This window comes from Elephas maximus, chromosome 2 (assembly GCF_024166365.1).
Source record: "Elephas maximus indicus isolate mEleMax1 chromosome 2, mEleMax1 primary haplotype, whole genome shotgun sequence".
NCBI lineage: Eukaryota > Metazoa > Chordata > Mammalia > Proboscidea > Elephantidae > Elephas > Elephas maximus.
This window is the reverse complement of record NC_064820.1, coordinates 156,710,898-156,734,261: the sequence shown is the minus strand read 5'-3', so window position 1 is coordinate 156,734,261 and position 23,364 is coordinate 156,710,898. Positions and strand designations below refer to the sequence as shown.

Here is a 23,364-nt window from a genome sequence, read left to right as displayed (position 1 = left end):
AGAATAAAGTTCATGGCAAGCGGTGCATTCTGTGATCTAACGAGACCACATCCATGTGCTGGCCAGCAAGGGCCAAACGTCCACTGTACAACTTTCCAGGGAGGAATAAAACATAAAACAGTTTTTTTTTTTTTGAGGAGGTGGGGAGCTGTGAGGAGTAAGCTGGTTGTGAAATGTGCTAAAACAGCAGAGAAACCATACTGACAGGTGGCTGGGTCTGTTATGACATTGAAGGCTGAAGGAGAATCTAGTCCATACTAGCTAGGGTCTTAGAGACCAGGTTTCATGGGTTACTGCTCCTTGAGGACAGGGCAGACAGGTGGGAAAAGAGCAAAGAGACCAGGGCAGGGGAACTGAAAAGTGATGGAAACATCTGAGGCCAGGTTCCTTGGGCTGGATTTTTGTAGAGGTTATTTATTAACCTCATTAAATAAAGGTAACGGGACAAATCAGGGGCAAGCCAGTGAAAACAGTTGGGGTATCTGGCAGGCAGAAAGTAAAGGGAATGGTTTCAGGTGCCCAAGGTTATCTTTTAAAAGGAGTAACTTTCCACTAGTATTAGGCTTTTGGTATCAAATAATGAAGTGACAATAAAACACTGCATTAAAAACAAAAAGATCAGGGGAGGATCTGGCTTTTCTCTCAACAGGTGACTAACCACTTATGAGAGGGTCTTTTCTCCTGAGACCTCTCCCCACCCAAAAATGAGAGGGATGATGCAAAAGTGATGCTTTTAAAAAGGACCACTCCTGCTCCCTAGGAGTAGCTTGCCAGATAAAACCACAGAACACCCGGTTAAATTTTGAATTTCAGATTAACAATGAATAATTTTTTAGCTGTAAGTTACACCCCATGCAATGTTTGTATGTCCAAACATTGCACAGGACATACTTACACTAAAAAAAAAAAATTTTTTTTATGTACAATTCAAATTTAACTGGGCATCCTGTATCTTTATTTGCTAAATCTGGCAGCCCTACCAAGGGGAAAGTTTTATCTTTCTAAAAGTTTGTTGGCCCAGAAAGTCATGTGTTCCGATGCCATAACCCCTTCTCAACAGCCTTGATCAGTTTGCGTTAGGTAGTGTTCCTACTAAACAGAAAGATCCTGTCAGCAGAGAGGTTTTTGATAGGTTTTGGCTGTGATTTAAAAAAAAAAAAAAAAAAATCCCCACCAAGCATCCTTGGTTCTCTGGCCCCTGAGTCCCCTTATTCTCCCCGTTGCAGCTCAGCATGGGGCACAGAGAGCTTGGGGTGGTTTTGGCTGCTCTTGCCACAGCACCCTTCAGACCTCAGCTGGGCCTTCAAGGGCATGAACGAGTTTGGATCCTTCTGGTGTTTCATTTTTACTTTTTGCCTCTGAGCATGGCATGAGGCCAGGAAAGTACTCAGAGGAGTTTCCCTCAAATGACCTTGCAAGCCTTGCAAAATGACACTCCACTTCACCATTGTACAGCATGGCAGGGGCAGGACCGGCTACATTGGTAGGTGGCAACAGCTTGACCATTTAGGCACGAATTGCTGTGGCCCCTGCGCAGATGCAAGTAATGGGGTCTGAGGCATGGAGCTTTTCTGGGGGTGCAAGTAACGGGCAAGAGAAATATGAAGTCAATGCTCCCACAGTTCCCTTTCCTGCTGAGCTGTAAAAGGTATCTTCGTTCCTGAACTTGAACTAACAAGCATTAAAAATGGTTCCAAGAGGGGAGAAAAAGCCATTTCCAGAGTTCATAGGACCATTAAAAATAATAATAATTATTTTTTTTTGATAGGACCATTACTTAGGTCTAATTAACTATTTTTCAAAAGCTCTGCCTAAGGAAGAAAATCTGAAGTTTCATGTCACTTTAGGGGAAGGCTTCATTGGACCTGAATATGTATGCCCCACCTCTGGGTTTACCTCTTGGCTGTATACTACAATAGCAGTTAGGGGATTCTAGTCCTCTCTGTTCCTCAGATGGGCCACCTCCCCAGCAGTGTCCCACTTTGAGCTCTCCTTGGCACCCACACTTAGCTCAGTGGCAGCCGATACCAAGACTCCACTCTGCCTTGGCTATTTCAAAATGGTGGCTTCCTAAAGGGCTCTGAAATATCAAAATCCAAACAGTGCTATTCTAACAGTGGCCAGAGGGGCAATATTGAATAACCATGAACCCAAACACACCAGGTGGGCAGATTCTATAGCCACTGTCCTCTGTCAATCTGGACATACTCTGGAAGATGGGAGTACAGAGGTGGAGACACTTTACAAGCAACCAGGCCCCAAAGCTCAGAGACACACAAAAAATGAAAACTCTTAATGGAGAGAGTATATTGCAGTTTGTTAGTTGAATAATTCCACTGCCCTGAGTTTCCAAACCCATTTTGTTCAAAGGGCCAATGCCCTGAAGATTTTACTCCCTTTACATGAAAATGAAAAATACATATTCTCCTAATACCTAAGTCTCTCTTATGAGTGAGTGAGGCATTCTGGGAGGTGATAGACTCTGGGCATTACAATTTGCTCTGATTCAGGCCCTCATGGGGTAATCAAAGATTTAACCAGAACAATCCATACCATATTCTGGTATCCCATAAAGTTAATGTCTCTCCAAGTGCCTGGGATATGTCTGTGAAATAATAAGGAAATAATCTGAATGTCAGGAAAATACGATCAGAATTTTTATCTTATTCCCAGGGTGAAGGAAAAAAAGAATATATTGAAAAGCTATCTCTCCTGTCTTCCCAGAAAAAGCTAGGTAGAAAGCTATATCAGACCTAGAAGACCAGGCCAGGCTCTCAAGCTGGGAGTTGCATGGGAACTTAAAGTTGTGGCTACTTATACGTTCAGAGGAAAGAGTGTGGGGTGAGGGAAAGAAGTCCTGAACTGTAGATTTGCTCTCATTTAGTCATGGGACCGTGCATCAGTTGCCTCTCTGTGCCTCGGTTTCCTTTTTCTATAACAGGTTTCAAGCCATTTCTCCTCTCATTCCCACCTGAGAGTAGAATGAAATGATGGATATCAAAGTACCTTGAGAAGAATAAAATAACAAATGCATCATTATGTACAAATTATTATGTTATTATATACAGATGCATATATTACTAAATATCATTTGTATATATAAATGGAGCCCTGGTAGTGCAGTTGTTAAGAGCTATGGCTGCTAACCAAAAAGTTGCAGTCCCAATCAACCAACCACTCCTTGGAAACCCTACGGGGCAGTTCTACTCTGTCCTATAGGGTCGCTATGAGTCAGAATAGACTCGATGGCAATGGGTTAACAGGTATGTATAAATAGCATGGGGTTTTCTTTTTTTAAAATTGAGACTCAGCTTTATAAATTATTTAAGCCTCTCTGCTCAAGCCACCCCTTAGGAAAAAAATCAGCTGTGAAAAAAAAAAAAAAACGGAAGACAAAATACTTCCAGGGCCCAAGATGCACATCATGCTTATAACTGGCTCCACATTTTGGTTGTCTAAAAGCAGAGAGTAAGTTCAAGAGACACACATGCTTGGGCCCTACACAGCAAGGGGATTCTGTAGACTCTATTAATTCCTCTCCTAGATTTAAGCAGTTTCTTTTCTCCCAAGAGCTCAATTGCAGAGAATTGTGGCTTTCAGGTCAGGAAGCCATAAAAGCAGAAAAAACTATGGCATGGTCCTTGGGGAGAGGAACTAGGTCAAGCTGCTCACCCTCAGGAAGAGGTGCTGCCTGTCCCAATGAGAGCTGAGGGCTCTAACACACAGAGACAGGGGCAGGTTGGGAGTGCTAATGATTCCTGGGAGTATACAGAGGGCAAGGAACCATAAACCATGAACAGCTTAAAAAGAAACCATTTCATATCTTGATGCCTTACTCTGTGTCTTGTCTTTCTCCCAGTGGGTCTGGTCTAAGCAACTAGTTGTCAGTGCTCATGGCCAATGGCCCAACTCCACAAATAAATGTGGCCAGATAAAAATGAGAGAAGAAAAGGCCAAGTATGTGTGTCAACAGTTCCCTCTTATCTTATACCAAAGCACAGAGAGAACCCAAATGACTAAAGAGTGACCAAAGCAGGAACCTTATTCAGGAGCAGGGGCTCTTTCCCCCAAACTCCAGGCACCTTGGATTAATCCAGGAACTTGAGCAAATTGAAGAAGGGCATAAAAATTGCCATGCTGGTCCATGCAAATAGCGCTTCCTGGCTTTTGTTAGAAAGGGTAGACCCACAGGCGAGCAGAGGCCAGCCCCCAGTTGTCCCTGATGGGCTTTCAATAAATGGGAATGAACTCGTTGTCATCCATGATTTTACCTGGAGTCTTCATGAACCTCTTCTTCTGGCCTGTCAAAAAGCAAGTTCAGGTTTGGATGGCAGGGAACAAAGCTGACGAGGAGGCTGAACACTGCATGAAGAGAGGACCAAGCAAATGAGAGAACAACAGCAGCAACAGAAAACCAAACAAACCCTGCAACAGACCTGATGGGGGATGAGTCGCTGGACGTGGATGAGGTGGGCATAGGGCTGGATGGCGCCGAGAACATGGGCCAAGATGGCGAGAGGGGTGATGTTGGGCTTGGATTCGGGGGGCTGCAAGACATAACAACCAAAAAACTCATCAGCACGGAGGGAGACCATGATGGTAGCACAGGAGGTTCACGGAAGCCAATGATGGAAAGCTGGAGCCACTTGGACAAGCACTGAGACTCAGGGACTTGTGGTCAGTGCCAAGTCATATTTCTCCAGACTAAACCTCCATGCCTTCCAAGTAATGCCTGTTCTCCAGTTCCTTGGAGCATGAACATGTCTCTTTGCCCTGCAGAACAACAGCTTTCTAGGTGATCCGAGCTCCTTCTGGCATGTCAACTGTGCATCTGGCCATCAGCTAAAATGCCAAGACCATGTGCATTAGTTCCTACATTCATATCATACCGCCAGCCTCCATTCTCAAGCTGGGCTAGCTTATATAATGAGCCTTCCGTTTCTACTGTTTTATGAGTTTTTTTTAAAGTAGTGTCTCAGCAAAAATGACCATTTTTTTCTAGGCCACAAAGGCCATTCGGCCAGAAAACAATTTCCTGTTTACATTCTCAACTAAATGGGCTTGGTGCCATTTAAGACCCAAAGTACTGCATTAGAAAGATGATCACGACTGGAGGGTGGGTATGGGTCCATGCCTCTCAGGAGACAGGATGCACTGACAGGCAGGGTGTTGTGCTGTTCTCCTAAGGTCTGCTTTCCAGGCCTGCCCTTCTCCTTGCGTGGAGTTTGGCCATTTTAATACTGAAGAAGAAAGCCTCAGGGGGAGGAAAAAAGAAATGAGGAACTGAACCCTTAAATCTGTCTGCATTGTTCTTTGATGAGTGGCTGATCAAAAGTTTGGAGAGGAGACGTTGAAATTACTAATACATGGTTTGTGGATCTTAATGGGTCATGCTAGCCTTTGACTTATTTCCACAAATTACAGAAACAAGCAAACACCTTAGCAACCCTGTAAAATCACATTAAGTCACAGATACTGCTAATACCAATGGCTGAGAAAACGTGGAAACCATTCACCCACAACACAATCTGCAGTCCATGAACCACAACAGACTGCGGGCTTATTCGAGCCAAGCACTTTATAGAGGTAAAAATGACAGCAATCCAATTCAAGGGCAGCAGGCTTTCTAAATACAGTGGGATTTACCAAGAACACATAAACATCCTACTTAATGGGATATCCCTAGGATTATGCCGATTCAGACATGAGACCCAATTATGGCCATTACTACCTATGGCAGTAACATACTTATGAAAATATACAGTAAAAGCCCATCAAGCAAATTCATCAGATATCCTCAGATTAATTCAATTGAACATTTATTAAAAATCATTATGTGCAAATTTCTTAAATATAAGCCCCATACGGGCAGGGATTTTTTTTTTTTTTTTAAGCTGTACTTTAGATGAAGGTTGACAGAGCAAATTAGTTTCTCATTAAACAACTAATACACATAGTTTTGTGACACTGGTTGCCAACCCCACCAGATGTCAACAGTCTCCCCTTCTCAGTCTTGGGTTCCACACTGTCAGTTTTCCTATCCCCTCCTGCCTTCTCGTCCTTGCCCTTGGGCTAGTATGCCCATTTAGTATCGTTTTGTTTTATGGGCCTGTCTAGTCTTTGGCTGAAGGATGAACCTCATGAGTGACTTCAGTACTGAGTTAAAAGGATGTCTGTGGACTATACTCTCAGGGTTTCTCCAGTTTCTGTCAGACCAGTAAGTCTGGTCTTTTTTTGTGAGTGAGAATTTTGTTCTATATTTTTCTCCAGCTCTATCTGGGACCCTCTATTGTGATCCTGTCAGAACAGTCAGTGGTCATAGCTGGGCACCATCTGGTTTGCTGTACTCAGTCTGGTGGAGGTGTAGTAGTTGTTGTCCATAAGTCCTTTGGAATAATCTTTCCCTTGTGTCTTTGGTTATCTTCATTCTCCCTTGCTCCAGACGGGGTAGGACCAGTGGAGTATTTTAGATGGTTGTTTACAAGCTTTTAAGAATCCAGATGCTACTCACCAAAGTAGGATTTAGACCATTTTTTATGTTATGCCAATTGAGCTAGATTTAAGGGCAAGGACTTTTGTCCATTTTATTTACTGTTGTATCTCCAGTGCCTAAAATGGCACCTAAAATTGGTAGGCATTCAATAAATATTTGTTGAATGAGTAAATTAATGAATGTCATTTAACATAACCAACAAATCTATGAAATAGGCACTATATTCTCATTTCACAGATGTGGAAAGTTGGGCTAAGCTGAGGCTTGCCTGAGGATACCCAGACTATAAGTGACACAGCCGAGATTACAACCCTGATCTTTTGGCTCCTAGCTCAGGGCTCTTGCCACCACATTGTACTACCTGTGGGGTAGCAGGACTTGCTCTGTTCCTCTAGGTTGTGCCAAGCTTCTTTACAGACTTGGCCACAGCACTGGAAGCCTTCGTATGAGTGCTTAGATACCTGTCACATTTGGAAGGAAAAAATAGAATACAGTAGCAAACAAAAAAAAGCCTCAATGCCCTCAATCCTGCCTCCAGTCTTCTGTCTGGTAGATTCATATAGCAGATGGAATTCATATAATAGAAGAAATTAAGTTAAAAGACTATGACTCCCCCCACCCCCAATTAATCCATTGAAGGCTAGTTATTGGGCATCTAGTATGATCCCTGCAGGCATGGTGGTTAACAGCTTGGTTGTTAAACAAAAGGTCGACAGTTTGAATCCACCAGCCACTCCTTGGAAACCCCATGGGGCAGTCCTATAAGGTCTTAGTACAGATTTTAGTATGATCAGCATGATGGATGGAATACAATGCAGCTAACCAATGTCCCTGGCTTCCAGACCTTTTAACTTATTTGACAAGATAGAGCATATTAAACACACACACCCCAACTATAATATAAGACAGTAAGATTCATCGGCTGAGGGATAAGTTATTCTACCATTACTTTGATTGCTGTTCCCAATTGACTCTGTCAAGTCCTAGGAGAAGTGATGCTTCATTTCTTTTGGTCAGTTCTCAGTTTCTTCCATAGTTGCTGCTGGTAAGAGAGGTCTTGCTCTCTCAGTCCTCTCATCACAACCCCACCCAACTAGATAATGACCTAGTAGGCAAGGCCTGGCAATAACTTCTGTGGCCCAGCCCAGAAAGCAGAGTTCTGACCAGGGACAATTTGGAAGTTCAAGAGAGCATCCCAGGCCCAGAGGCCTTGACTAATGTGTTCCTCTGGTCAGTGGTTACCACAGGACAATTAAGACTTTTTATTTTATTTATTTTTTTAATGGCTTTAAAAGTAGGAAATAGCTCCAGCTTACAACCCATCTGTGCCAAGAATTATGCCTCTGGCTAAAGGCATAGTTGAGAACATAGTCTATGAACACAATGTGGGTTCTAAATGTTTTTCACATCGTCGTTTTGTGTTTCGGGTGTCTAAGTGGTTCTTGGCCAGTAGTACATGGCTGAAATAATCTGGGGTGGTGGGGGCAGGGGGTGCGTGGTTAGAATGCAGGGTATCATAACTATTGTAAGAATTTACTCTTCAATCCCCGTGTCAACTGCCATTGTATCACTGCAATTTTAGGCAACTAACAGAATTTCTTTTGTTTGTTTGTGTTTCACTCACAGCAATAACATTTATTTGCTATAAAATGACCACAATTTAAAATTTATTATCACTGTGTTTCAGTTAGTGCAACAATAAAATGCACACTCCGCAGTACTTCTGTGATTGTTTAAACTACTAATGGGATTATGCCTTCTGTTTATTTGTGCTTCTGAGTCAAGTCAATAAAACTTGCTATTAACAATACTACTGAAAAATTCCATATACCACACATGATATACCACGGCATCAGAACGTCTGTAAACGTATACAAGAAACAAAAGGTACATTACATTCCAGTTTCAGTGCAACTCAGAGAATGCATAGGTGGTATGATGATGATGGCCCAAGACTCTGTGTAATCTTAATTTCTCCTTTCACTTCAGAAGTGCCTGACTATTAAGAAAAACCCTTTGTCACTGAGTTGATTCCGATTCACGGCAACCCCATGTTTCAGAGTAGAACTGTGCTCCATAGGGTTTTCAATGGCCATCATATGGAAGTAGATCACTAGGCCCTTTTCCACAGTGCTGACGCGTAGATTCCCCAACCTTTAGGTTAGTAGCAGAGAGCAAACTGCTTGTACCACCCAGGGACCTTGAATCTGGCTATAGTTTACTTAAAAATGAAAAACAGAAAAAAAAGATTTTACTCCCCAAAATAAGAATCCAAAACAAACAAACAAAAATGATCCATTTCACTCTTGGCTCTGAAACCTCCAATATGGAATTCTCAACCTCATTTCCCACTAATTGATGCCAAGAATAACAAATTACTGAGGCTAGGATAGGAGGAGATAGTTTTATAACTACAACTTCAACAGATGACCCCTCAAGACCTCCCTACAACCCTCGGAGCCCAGTGGGGGTCATCTGAGCTGAATGTCCCAGCATATCTTTCACCCTAAATATTCCTGGGGTTCTACCAGCCACACCTACATCAAGGCCCAACTACATCAAGAACAACAGCTTAAACTTTAGCATGGAAGGAACACTTGCTTGTCTGGTTTGGCATTCAAAGGAAAGACTCGTGTCATCTTTACTTTGCTGGCCCACACTGTCCTCAAAAGAAGTCAGGCAATTCCATTCAGTCCCTCTGACATTCACTGGACAGTGGAAGAATAACGGTTTAGAAAGATAAGGCTAAAGGCTTGGCAGCATGCTGGGTTGCGGCTGACAGTTCAAGTACAGTGCGTAGGAATGTCACCAGCTTGACACCCTTCTGTAGTGACTCATTTGAGTTATGGAACATCTGGTGTACCAGCCAGGGCATGCCTGCCACAATGCGTATGGGGCTGCCCAGGCAGGCGCCAATCTGATGAGGTACATGACTGACCCTCTCCCACTCTCCACACCATGGCAGTAAAACTTGAGCTGGTACAAGATGAGAGATTCCCAAGTAAGCTGACCATTAAGAAAGTTAATCTTTTTTTTTTTTTTAATAATCAAAATTATAGGTGGCCATTCTACATTTAAAAAAAAAGAAGAAAGAAAAATTGGAAAATACCAAAAAGCAAAAAGGAAAGAAAATATCATACATAATTGATACCCTTGATAACCACTGCTAATATCTTGGCATATTCCTCTTCACTCTTTTTTTGGGATAATACTATATACACAGTTATATGTAGGAACTAAATGTGGATACTACGTACACAGTAGCCTGTTTTTTCACTGAATATTACAAGGCATTTTCTGAGGTCATTAAATAGCCTTTGGTATTATGTTTTTAAAATGGCTACTGGAGCCCTGGTGGCATAGTGGTTAAGTGTGCTAACCAAAAGGTCGGCCATTCGAATCCACCAGCCACCCCTTGGAGGCCCTATAAGGCAGTTCTACTCTGTCTTACAGGGTCACTATGAGTCGGCATTGACTCGATGGCAACATTTTTTTTTTTGGAACAGGGCATCATAATGGTATATCCTAATTTAAGGGACCATTCTCTTATTGTGTATATTGAGATTATTATCCCCCTTTAGCTATTATGAATAACACTGCAACTCACATCCTTGTAGAGAATCTTTGCCTGTGTCTCCAATTGTTTCCTTAGCAGAAATTCCTGGAAGTATAATTAGTGGGTGGAAGGCTAAGAGAGTTTTTTTTAAGGGTCTTGATACATCCCGCCAAACAGTTTTTAAGAAAGGTTCTACTGAATTGCGTTCCCACCAACAGTGCCTGGGAGTTGCCCATTCCGTCCAAACATGGCTCCACCTGCACAGAGCATTACCATTAAAAAAAAAATAAGACCAACACTTTCTCAGTTCACAGAGGTTACCTCAGACCCTTCTCTTTCCTAGTGGTTCCAATGATGTAAAAATGAATACAATTCCATTCCTGTGTTGTTTCCGTCTAGAAGCAATGATTAATTTTCCAAAGGGCATCCTGCCAAGAAGGTAGTGCGGAGAAGGAGACAGGCAGATGATTAGAGACAGAGAAGTACAACCTGGGGACTTCAGAACCCCTAGTCAAATGGTATGGCTGCTCTGATAGTAACTGGGAGTGGTGAGATTTAGGGCTCAAAGGTAAGACTAAGTAGGAGAGATGATGTAGCCAAGGAGGGTCAAAAAGTCTTGTGCCAGCATCATACTGCAGGGAAGTCACAAAACTGGCATTTCCCTCTCTGCCAGCCAGTGGGAAACCCTGGTGGCATGGTGGCTAAGAACTACAGCTGCTAACCAAAAAGTCAGCAGTTTGAATCCACCAGGTGCTCCTTGGAAACACTATGGGGACAGTTCTACTGTGTCCTATAGGGTCACTATGAGTCAGAATTGACTTGACGGCAGTGGGTTTGGTTTTGGTTTTTGCCAGACAGTGGCCTGTGGTCTGTAGCCCAAATTTCCCATCCTGTATCTCGGGCCTGGGCTGGGCTTGTAAGATCACTGGGCCAGAGCTGACCCTAATACTTCATCAGCCTCCTTCCCTATTAGGCCTGGAACTAGGGATGCTGCTACTAAATCCAAGGGGACTGCCTATATTTTTTCTTTTCCTCCATAATGAGAGAGGAGAAAAAATTCTGTGAAATTCCATAAAGTCCCATCTAATCAAATCCCAAATCAATGAATTCTTCTTCCTTGGAAAATACCTTTTTATGTCTTGACTTAAAATGCCATAAAAAGGGAAGAGAAATAAAAACTTTGGCCAAGAAAATAGGGTTGAAAGGAATACCGGTAGACACATGAGATTATGTGGGCAACCCCTGTCTGTGGGAGAGATGAGAAGGCAGAAGGGCACAAGAGCTGGCTGAATGGACATGGGGAATACAGGGTGGAGAGGAGGAGTGTGCTGTCTCATCAGGAGGAGAGCAGCTAGGAGTACATAGCAAGGTGTATGTAACTTTTTGCATGAGAGACTGACTTGATTTGTAAACTTTCACTTAAAGCACAATAAAAAAAAAAAAAGGAATACTGGTAAACTGACTAGCAATGAATCAGAGGAAATGGCACACAAAAAAAACTTTTTATTTGTTGAAAAGTTTGAAAACACATATATCCCTTACATGTGTTTGTTCCAGCTTTTACAGCACGGAATTTCAATATATGTTTCAATCTCCTAAATTTTTAGTATGTGCTTCACAACTTTGCAAGAAAAAAAAATCCATATGCCTCTGAGTTTCATTGTTCTATATTCTTTTCTGACTCTTACCAGTGTGCATATTTTTTATGCAGATTCTTTTCTCTCACTAAATACAATTTAGTATGTACTTTTCCAGACAGTCAAACAGTTCTAATTCTTATATTAGTGAGACTAACTGGTGAAATCTCTGTAAGGTCTTAATTACTGGGAGTTACTTTCAAAATAGTTTGGTTTTAATACAGTGGTTCAGTTTTCCAGCTTTCTAAAAAAATTCAGAGCCATAAGGTTCAAATAAATTTTAAACTCAGAGGGGGTAGGAATTCTCTGATTTAAACAAAATTCAAAATCTTATAATAGAGAACCTTTATACTTAAGGTTCACAAGCCAATAATGTGAATCTTCTCATGTAGAATAACACAGAAGTACAAGATAAAGGGAAAGACTCTGGATGGAAAATAAAGATGCCTGAACAGCGGTCCCAGTTCAATTCCTCATTGCACCGAAAAACCTCAGGGTGGAAAGGACCAGAAAGGTTAATAGGTCAAACATCTCTCTAACCTTTGACCACTTTATCATGTCTTGTTTCAGTTAAATTCAGTTTGAGTTTGAACAACAGGGAAATGTACCGTGATTTAAGGCAGTCCATTCAATCTGCAAAAGGCATTAATTGGTAGAAAACTTAAAAAAAAAAAATACTGAACCTAAATCTGTCCTTGTTCTACTCTAAAGCCAGTCAAAGTACGCCCAATACTATTCTCAAGAAAGCCCTTTAAATACATCTAGACAGTGCTCAGGGCCATTCTTCCACTCCTCTTTCAGTCTTCTTTCTGCCAAAGGGTTGCAATTTCAATTATTTTCTGTAGTAGGTAGAGCACTAGCTATGAAGTCCAGGTCACAGTCTTGAGGCAGACTAAAGCAAAACCATCATCTCCCTTGTTCTAGTCACTATACTCTATTAGTACAGTCCCTGAATCACACTACTGACCTATGCTGGTCTTCAATTCTTTTCCATATATGCCTTTTTATGCCCGTATGTTAAATCATCTTGCATTTGATTTTTGAGATTTCCAGTGAAGAATGTTTCACCTTCTTTCAATGAAACTTGCTCTTCATATTTTATTCTGCATTCTAGCCAGTTGGAAACTTTTTGGTCCAACTCTGTCATTCAATATGTTAGCTATCCTTCCTAGTACTCTGTCACATGAAAATCTGAATATCAAACTATCAATTAATTAGCTCACAGACATCATTGATAAACATGTAGAAAACTAATGCAATAGCACTAAGAACACACTCCTCCCTCTGGATGACATCAACTCATTAATGATCAGTCTTTAAATGTGGTAATTCCATCAGGTGTGGATTTACTTAACTGCACAAACATTATAATTTCTTACCCTTGTACACAAGGATACTATGAGATATCCTAGGCAAATTTTTCTCAAAGCCTGGCTCTACCATCTCTTAAATTTCTGTGACTCAGTGGCCAGCAAATCTATCAAAAATGGAAGTGAAATATATGCTCTCTTGTACTGTAAAAAATATATATATACATGTACATACATATATGTATATATACACTCACATGTATACGTGCGTACACACACACACGTGCACATACAAAACCCAAACCCATTGCCACTGAGTTGAATTCTGACTCCTAGCGACCCCATAAGACAGAGTAGAACTGCTCCATTCGGTTTCCAAGACTGTAATCTTTATGGACATAGACTACCACATCTTTCTCCCGTGGAGTGGCTCATGGATTCAAACCATTGGCCTTTTGGTTAGGAGGAGGTTGAGAACAAAGAACTAGTTGCACAGGCATGGATTGAGTTTACTTTAAATTTTAGATTTGTTTACATTGCCTGGATTTTTAAAAAATCATGAACCTATATTATTTTATAATGATAGTGGAAAGCACTCTCCTATAAATGTGCTGGGATAATTGTACATCTGTATAGAGAAGTGACACTCCATCCCCTACCTCACAACATACATAACAAATGAATTTTGGGTGTATTATATACCTAAATGCCAAAGGCAAACAATAAGGGTTTTAGAAGTGAAAAACTCCAGGATCTTGGGAAAGATTTATCAAACAGGGCATAAAAAACATTAACCATAAAGGAAAAGATTGATACGCTTGACTTCATTAAAATTAAGAACTTCTATTTATCAGAGAACAACATTAAAAGAGTCCAAAGGCAGGCTACAACCTGTTAACAGAGGGGTCATAACTAGACTATGTAAGAACTACTGATTAATAAGAAAAACTGAGACGGCACAGCCCAATCTTAAGAATAAGATTTGAACAGGGATTTCAGAAGAGAAAATTCAAATAACCAATATACTTAAGAAAAGGTGCTTAACTTCCCTTTAGGTAATATAAATAATGGAAAAATATAAATTAAAATCACAGTGAGATGACACTGCACAGCCTCCAGAATGGCTAAATATATAACATCAAAAAGGTGGGAAATACCAAGTGCTTACAAGGATGTGGAACAACTGGAGTCTCATATTTTGCTGAGGAGGGAGGAAAGGGGTGTAAATTGCTACAACTACTTTGGAAAGCACTTTGGCACTATCTAGTGAAGGGGAAAATGTTCATCCCCTTTGACCCAGCAATTCTGTTTCTAGACATATACCCTAGAGCAAGGTGTGCCATTCAGAAGACATGAACAAGGACATGGAGAGCAGGTTATTTGCATTAGCAAAAACCTGAAAACAACCCAAATATTCAGCAAAAGTAGAATGGATAAATTTTAGTAGAGGTAGTCCTCAACTTACAACATATTTGAGTTATGATGAACCTCACTTATGACCATCTCTTTTTTTTGTACATCTTATTAATAATATGTATTACATACAAGGTTGCAGCATGTAATTTGCTGATGTCGTCATTCTCAGACATTCACTCACAGATGTTCAATGTTATGATTTAGTGTTCAAAGTATTGCTGTATAGGCTATGAAAACTAAAAAAAAAAAAAAGAGGTATTTGATTGACATCAGAACTGACTGACGACAGAGTCGCTGGAATGGAACCCTGCTGTAAGTCACGGACTACCTATATATGAATACAATGATGTCACTCTTACAATAAAAATGAATGTAAGTTGGGGACTACCTGTATATGAATCCAACAATGCACACTTTTATAAAGAAAATGAGTGAACTAGAGCTACATCTAAAAAATGTATGATACAAGAGCCTTCACACAAACAGATATATGCACACCCATGTTTATTGCAGCTCTGTTTACAACAGCAAAAAGCTGGAAGCAACCAAGGTGTCCATCAACGGATGAATGGGTAAATAAATTGTGGTATATTCACACAATGGAATACTACGCATCGATAAAGAACAGTGACGAATCTCTGAAACATTTCATAACATGGAGGAACCTGGAAGGCATTATGCTGAGCGAAATGAGTCAGAGGCAAAAGGACAAATATTGTATAAGACCACTATTATAAGATCTTGAGAAATAGTAAAAACTGAGAAGAACACATACTTTTGTGGTTACGAAGGGGGGAGGGAGGGAGGGAGGGAGGGAGAGGGTTTTTTATTGATTAATCAGTAGATAAGAACTGCTTTGGGTGAAAGGAAAGACAACACTCAATACAAGGAAGGTCAGCTCAATTGGACTGGACCAAAAGCAAAGAAGTTTCCGGGATAAAATGAATGCTTCAAAGGTCAGCGGAGCAGGGGTGGGGGTCTGGGGAACATGGTTTGAGGGGACTTCTAAGCCAATTGGCAAAATAATTCTATTATGAAAACATTCTGCATCCCACTTTGAAATGTGGCATCTGGGGTCTTAAATGCTAACAAGCGGCCATCTAAGATGCATCAATTGGTCTCAACCCACCTGGAGCAAAGGAAAATGAAGAACGCCAAGGTCACACGACAACTAGGAGCCCAAGAGACAGAAAGGGCCACATGAACCAGAGACCTACATCATCCTGAGACCAGAAGAACTAGTTGGTGCCCGGCCACAACCGATGACTGCCCTGTCAGGGAGCACAACAGAGAACTCCTGAGGGAACAGGAGATCAACGGGATGCAGACCCCAAATTCTCATAAAAAGACCATACTTAATGGTCTGACTGAGACTGGAGGAATCCTGGCGGCCATGCTCCCCAGACCTTCTGTCGGCACATGACAGGAACCATCCCCGAAGACAAGTCATCAGACATGAAAGGGACTGGTCAGCGGATGGGAGAGAGATGCTGATGAAGAGTGAGCTAATTATATCAGGTGGACACTTGAGAGTGTGTTGGCAGCTCTTGTCTGGAGGCGGGATGGGAGGATAGAGAGAGAGGGAAGCTGGCAAAATTGTCACGAAAGGAGAGACTGAAAGGGCTGACTCAATAGGGGAAGAGCAGGTGGGAGTACAGAGTAAGATGTATGTAAACTTATATGTGACGGACTGATTGGATTTGTAAACGTTCACTTGAAGCTTAATAAAAGTTAATAAAAAAAAAATCTATGAATGACTCTTAAAACTGTTGAGCAAAAGATACCAAACTTAAAATAATAAAATACCATATGATTCAATTTATATACAGTTACGAAACCAGAATAAAATATTGTGGCTAGGGATACATACACTGAAGAGGTAAAAATACAAATAAAAGCAAGGAGTTGATTACTATGAACATCAGATTAGTGGTTATCTTTGTGGGGTGGGAAAGGACTGTGACGGGAAGGAGAAAGTGGGAGAAGGGGGCACATCTGGGGTTCTGGCAATGTTGTACTTCTTAACTGGGGTGGTGGTTACATGGGTATTTGCAGCATATGTTGTTGTACATTTACATTTCGTGCATTTTTCTATATACTAAAAAAAATATGTACGAACCTGTCTTAAAACATACTTATGGACAGTGAGTCTATCAATATGTTAACAGTGTTCTCTCGGTGAAGAGATTAAAGGTAAATTTTGTTTTTTAAAAATATTTTCCATATTTCCTGCAACTAATATACGTTACATTTGTAACAAAAATTAATAAATGCTATTAGGAAAAAAAAAAATCTCTCCAGTTGTAAAAACTGCTACTTTTTCTCTCCAGAAGAGGAACTTTAATTGGGGCAAAATGATAGTTCAGTCTTTTTCCCCCTGTGATGATTCATAAAGCTTTTTGTTTTGTTTTGTTTTTTAAATGTGCTTTAGGTGAAAGTTTACAGAGCAAATTAGTTTCACATTCAAAAATTTATACACAAATTGTTTCATGACATTGGTTGCAATCCCTGCAATGGGTCAGCACTCTCCCCCTTTCCACCCTGGGTTCCCCGTTTCCCTTCATCCAGTTTTCCTATCCTTTCCTGTATTTTCACCTTTGCTTTTGGGCAGGTGTTGCCCATTTCATCTCATACACTTGATTGATCTAAGAAGCATGCTCTTCACGTGTGTTATTGTTTTATAGGCCTGTCTAACCTTTGGTCAAAAGGTGGACTTTAGGAGTGGCTTCAGTTCTAAGTTAGATGGGTGTCCAGGGGCCATAGTTTTGGGGGTTCCTCCAGTCTCTGTCAGACCAATAAGTCTGGTCTTTTTTGTAAATTTGAATTTTGTTCTACATTTTTCTCCCACTCTGTCTGGGACCCTCTATTGTGCACCTATCAGGGTGGTCGGTGGCAGTAGCTGGGTATATCATCTAGTTCTCCCGGGCTCAGGCTGGTACATGCTGTGGTTCATGTGGTCCACTAGTCCTTTGGACTGTTTTACTTGTCTCTTTGATTTTCTCCATTCTCCTTTGCTCCGGAGGGGATGAGACCAATAGATGTATTTTAGATGGATGCTTGCAAGCTTCTAAGACCCCAGGCACGACTCATCAAAGTAGGATGTAGAACATCTTCTTTATGAACTATGTCAATTGACCTAGATGTTCCCCAAGACCATGGTCCCCAGCCCTCAGCCCTACTAGGTGTTTGGATGTGTTTAGGAAGCTTCTATGACTGTGCCCCCTTTGTACTCTATTTTATATATATGTATATGAATGTATGCAAAAATAACCATAGCCTAACCTATATATATTTTTGTAACCTATATATATGGAAACCCTGGTGGCATAGTGGTTAAGTGCTACAGCTGCTAACCAAAGGGCTGGCAGTTCAAATCCACCAGGCACTCCTTGGAAACTGTACGGGGCAGTTCTACCCTGTCCTATAGGGCAGCTATGAGTTGGAATTGACTCGACGGCACTGGGTTTGTTTTTTTTTGTTGTTGAACCTATATATATGTACATGGGTATAATCCTATATGCTCTCCTTTCCCTACTCAGCACAGGGATCTGCCTATGTATCTGATTCTAAATTATTATTTGTTTTTACATGGTTGTTATATATGCCATATATGCCATAGTACTTACTGTGGTTGCCCTTTTTAATTTTTTTCTTCATGTTTCTCTAAGTGTCTGCCTTTGTCGTGGTCAAGTTGTGTTGACAACCCCTCTACTGTGTATTGTCTTTACCTTCACCAAAGTTAACACTTGTTCACTAGCTAGTTAGTGATTTCCGTTTCCACTCTTTTCCACCCTTGTAACCATCAAAGATTGTCTCTTTCTGCATGTAAACCTTGAGTATTTATAATAGCAGCCTCATACAGTATTTATCATTTTGTGATTGATAATGCCCTCCAGATTTATCCAATGATGTGAGATGTTTCAGTGATACATCATTCTTCTTTATTGTTGCATAGTATTCCATTGTGTGCATGTACCACAATTTGTTTATCCGTTCATCCATTGATAGGCACTTATTAAGGAAGCACCACATCATTTTCCATAGTGGTTATATCATTTTACAGTTTCATCAGCAGTGTATAAGAGTTCCCATATCTCCACAACCTCACCAACATTTATTGTTTTCTGAATTTTGGATCAGTGCCATTATTGCAGGGGTGAGATACAGATCATGGTTTTGATCTGTATCTCTCTAGTGGCTATGAGTTGGAATTGACTCGACGGCAATGGGTTTGGTTTTTGGTTGGTTAGTGGCTAACGATTGTGAGAATCTTTTCATGTATTTGTTGGCCGCCTGGATGTCATACTTGGTGAAGTGTCTGTTCATGTCCTTTGCCTGTTTTGTGATTTGGTTGCTTTTCTTATTGTTGAGTGGTATTTTTAAATTTATTGAGGCTTGCTTTGTGGCCTAGGATATGATCTATTCTAGAGAATGATCTGTGTGTGCTGGAGAAGGATGTGTACTGTGCTGTTGTTGGGTGGAGTGCTCTGTATATGTCTATGAGGTCAAACTGGTTGATAGTGTTATTTGGATCTTCTGCATCTTTGAGTTCTTTTCTAGTTGTTTTGTCCATTGTAGAAAGGGGTGTGTTAAAGTCTCCTATTATTATTGTAAAACTATTTCTCTTTTCACTTGTTAGGGTTTTATATATTTTGGAGCTCTGTCATTGGGTGCATAGATACTTATTATGGTTATGACTTCTTGGTGGATTGACCCCTTAATTGTTATATAATGTTCTTCCTTGTCTCTTATGATGGAGTTGAATTAAAGTCTATTTTATCAGAGATTAATATTGCCACTTTGGCTCTTTATTGGTTACTGTTTCCCTTGATATATTTTTTCCATCCTTTGATTTTTAACCTCTTTATCTCTTTTGTCTAAGGTGTGTCTCTTGTAGGCAACATGCTGATGGGTTAATTTTTTTTTTTTTAATCCATTCTGCTACTCTCCATTTTTTCCTTTTTTGTGCTTTAGGTGAAAATTTACAGAGCAAAATAGTTTCTCGTTCAATATATACACAAATTGTTTTTGCAACATTGGTTGCAATCCCTGCAATTCGTCAACACTCTCCCCACTCCCGTCCCAGGTTCCCCGTTTCCATCTGTCTATCTTCCCTGTCCCTTCCTGCCTTCTCATCATTATTTCTGGGCAGGTGTTGCCCATTTGGTCTCATATACATGATTGAAATAAGAAGCACATTCCTCACGTGTGTTATTATTTGTTTTATAGGCCTGTCTAATCTTTGGCTGAAGGGTAAACTTTGGGACACTCGCTGTCTCTTGACTGGTACGTTTAATCCACTTACATTCAGTGTGATTATTGATAGATATGAATTTACTGCTGTCGTTTTATTTTTGTGTGTGTGTGTGTGATGTTGACAGTTTTTTTTTTCCTGTTAATTTTCTGTGCTGAGATCTTTTTGTTCATGGATTGTCTTTTCATTTCCTTTCTTTTTGTCATTTTTGTGTTTACCGAGTCTTCTTGATTCTCTTTATTTTGGTGAGTAGGTTTGTTAATTTTCTTTGTGGTTACTGTGATGTTTATGTTTAAAACATAAACAGTCTGTTAGCTTTAGATATTGTCTTGACTTTCTCTCCATATGGAAGTTCTGTAACTACATCATTTGTTCCCCTTTTTGTTTCGAAGTTATCGTTGATTTCAAATTGACATCTCTGGTTCCCTGTTTTGGACTCTGTAGCTTTATTTTGGTTTTGAGATTTCTCTATCTGGGCTCACATCTAGATAATGCCGTCATGTGGCTTACTCTCAGGTTGTTGTCTGCTGTTGCTGGTTCTCTATCCGAAGGACTCCCTTTAATATTTCTTGTAAGGATGGTCTGATTTTTAAATTCCTCTAATTTCTGTTTATCTGGGAATGTCCTAATTCACCATTGTATATGACACTTTTGCTGGTATATGATTCTTGATTGGCAATTCTTTTTTATTCAGGGTTTTATATATGTCATCCCATTGTCTTCTTGCCTGCCTGGTCTCTGCAGAGGAATTAGAGGTTAGTCTTATTGGAGTCCCTTTGTCGATATTTCATTTTTCCCGAGCCGCTCTCAGAATTATCTTTGGACTTGGAAAGTTTATGATATGTCTTGGTGACTTTCCTTAGGGGTGTATCCTCTACAGGGTTTGTTGAGTTTCTTGGATGGAAAACCTTCTCAACTTTCTTGATATTGCCAAAGTTTTCTTCCAGAAAATCTTCAGGCGGGGCCCAGATGGCGGACTAGGTGGATCCTACCACGGATCCCTCTTGCAACAAAGACTCGGAAAAACAAGTGAATCGATCACATACATAACAATCTACGAACTCTGAACAACAAACACAGATTTAGAAACAGAGAACGAACAAATACGGGGAGACAGCGATTGTTTTCAGAGTCAGGAGCCAGCGTACCAGTCAGCAGATTTTCTGGAAAAACTAGTTTCCCAGTGATGGCTCGGAGACAGCAGTCCATATCAAACCACATAAAGAAGCAGACCATGACAGCTTCTACAACCCCCCAAACAAAAGAATCAAAATCTTTCCCAAATGAAGATACAATCATGGAATTATCAGATACACAATATAAAAAACTAATTTACAGAATGCTTAAAGATATCACAAATGAAATTAGGATAACTGCAGAAAAAGCCAAGGAACACACGGATAAAACTGTTGAAGAACTCAAAAAGATTATTCAAGAACATAGTGGAAAAATTAATAAGTTGCAAGAATCCATAGAGAGACAGCATGTAGAAATACAAAAGATTAACAATAAAATTACAGAATTAGACAACACAATAGGAAGTCAGAGGAGCAGACTCGAGCAATTAGAATGTAGACTAGGACATCTGGAGGACCAGGGAATCAACACCAACAAAGCTGAAAAAAAATCAGATAAAAGAATTAAAAAAAATGAAGAAACCCTAAGAATAATGTGGGACTCTGTAAATGAGGATAACTTGCGAGTGATTGGAGTCCCAGAACAGGGAGGGGGGACAGAAAACACAGAGAAAATAGTTTAAGAACTCCTGACACAAAACTTCCCTGACATCATGAAAGATGAAAGGATATCTATCCAACATGCTCATCGAACCCCATTTAAGATTGATCCAAAAAGAAAAACACCAAGACATATTATCATCAAACTGGCCAAAACCAAAGATAAACAGAAAATTTTAAAAGCAGCCAGGGAGAAAAGAAAGGTTTCCTTCAAGGGAGAATCAATAAGTTCAGACTACTCAGCAGAAACCATGCAGGCAAGAAGGGAATGGGACGATGTATACAGAGCACTGAAGGAGAAAAAACTGCCAACCAAGGATCATATATCCAGCAAAACTCTCTCTGAAATATGAAGGAGAAATTAAGATATTTACAGATAAACACAAGTTTAGAGAATTTGCAAAAACCAAACCAAGGCTACAAGAAATGCTAAAGGAGATTGTTTGGTCAGATGACCAATAATATCAGGTACCAGCACAATACAAGGTCACAAAACAGAACGTCCTGATATCAACTCAAATAGGGAAAGCACAAAAACAAATTAAGATTAATTCTAATAAATAAATAAAATAAAATAATACACATAACAGGGAATCATGGAAATCAATAGGTAAAAGATCACAATAATCAAAAAGAGGGACTAAATATATGAGGCATTGAACTGCCAGATGGAGAGTAATACAAGGCGATACAGAACGATACAAGTTAGGTTTTTACTTAGAAAAATAGGGGTAAATAATAAGGTAACCACAAAAAGGAATATCAACTCCATAACTCAAGAAAAAAGCCAAGAAAAACGTAACGACTCAACTAACATAAAGTTAAACATTATGAAAATGAGGATCTCACAATCTACTAAGAAAAACGTCTCAGCACAAAAAAGTATGTGGAAAAATGAAATGGCCAACAACACACATGAAAAGGCATCAAAATGACAGCACTAAAAACTTATTTATCTATAATTACGCTGAATGTAAATGGACTAAATGCACCAATAAAGAGACAGAGAGTCACGGACTGGATAAAGAAACACGATCCATCTATATGCTGCCTACAAGAGACACACCTTAGACTTAGAGACACAAACAAACTAAAACTCAAAGGATGGAAAAAAATATATCAAGCAAACAATAAGCAAAAAAGAAGAGGAGTAGCAAAATTAATTTCTGACAAAATAGACTTTAGACTTAAATCCACCACAAACGATAAAGAAGGACACTATATAATGATAAAAGGGACAATTGATCAGGAAGACATAACCATATTAAATACTTATGCACCCAATGACAGGGTTGCAAGATACATAAATCAAATTTTAACAGAATTGAAAAGTGAGATAGACACCTCCACATTTATAGTAGGAGACTTCAACACACCACTTTCGGAGAAGGACAGGACATCCAGTAAGAAGCTCAATAGAGACACGGAAGACCTACTTACAACAATCAACCAACTTGACCTCATTGACTTATACAGAACTCTCCACCCAACTGCTGCAAAATATACTTTTTTTTCTAGCACACATGGAACATTCTCTAGAATAGACCACATATTAGGTCATAAAACAAATCTTTGCAGAGTCCAAAACATCGAAATATTACAAAGCATCTTCTCAGACCACAGGCAATGAAACTAGAAATCAATAACAGAAAAACTAGGGAAAAGAAATCAAATACTTGGAAAATGAACAATACCCTCCTGAAAAAAGACTGGGTTATAGAAGACATCAAGGAGGGAATAAGGAAATTCACAGAATGCAACGAGAATGAAAATACTTCCTATCAAAACCTCTGGGACACAGCAAAAGCAGTGCTCAGAGGCCAATTTATATCGATAAATGCACACATACAGAAAGAAGAAAGAGCCAAAATCAGAGAACTGTCCCGACAACTTGAACAAATAGAAAGTGAGCAACAAAAGAACCCATCAGGCACCAGAAGAAAACAAATAATAAAAATTAGA

At 40.0% G+C, this 23,364-nt stretch overlaps 1 protein-coding gene across 8 annotated transcripts in view; it reads right to left on the bottom strand.

Moving 5' to 3' along the window:
- ARHGAP26 (Rho GTPase activating protein 26) overlaps positions 1–23,364 on the bottom strand; it is a 536,050-nt gene that overhangs the window by 19,031 nt on the left and 493,655 nt on the right. For 3 of the 8 annotated variants that reach the window (XM_049873956.1, XM_049873963.1, XM_049873959.1), the window contains exon 21: positions 4,272–4,547. The exons of 1 other annotated variant lie outside the window; for it this stretch is intronic. In XM_049873956.1, the coding sequence (XP_049729913.1) occupies positions 4,272–4,547 (276 nt within the window). Of the gene's footprint in view, positions 1–2,553; positions 2,606–4,271; positions 4,548–23,364 lie in introns of all 8 variants that reach the window. 4 more of the 8 variants (XM_049873962.1, XM_049873958.1, XM_049873957.1 and 1 more) reach the window with 4 other exon arrangements.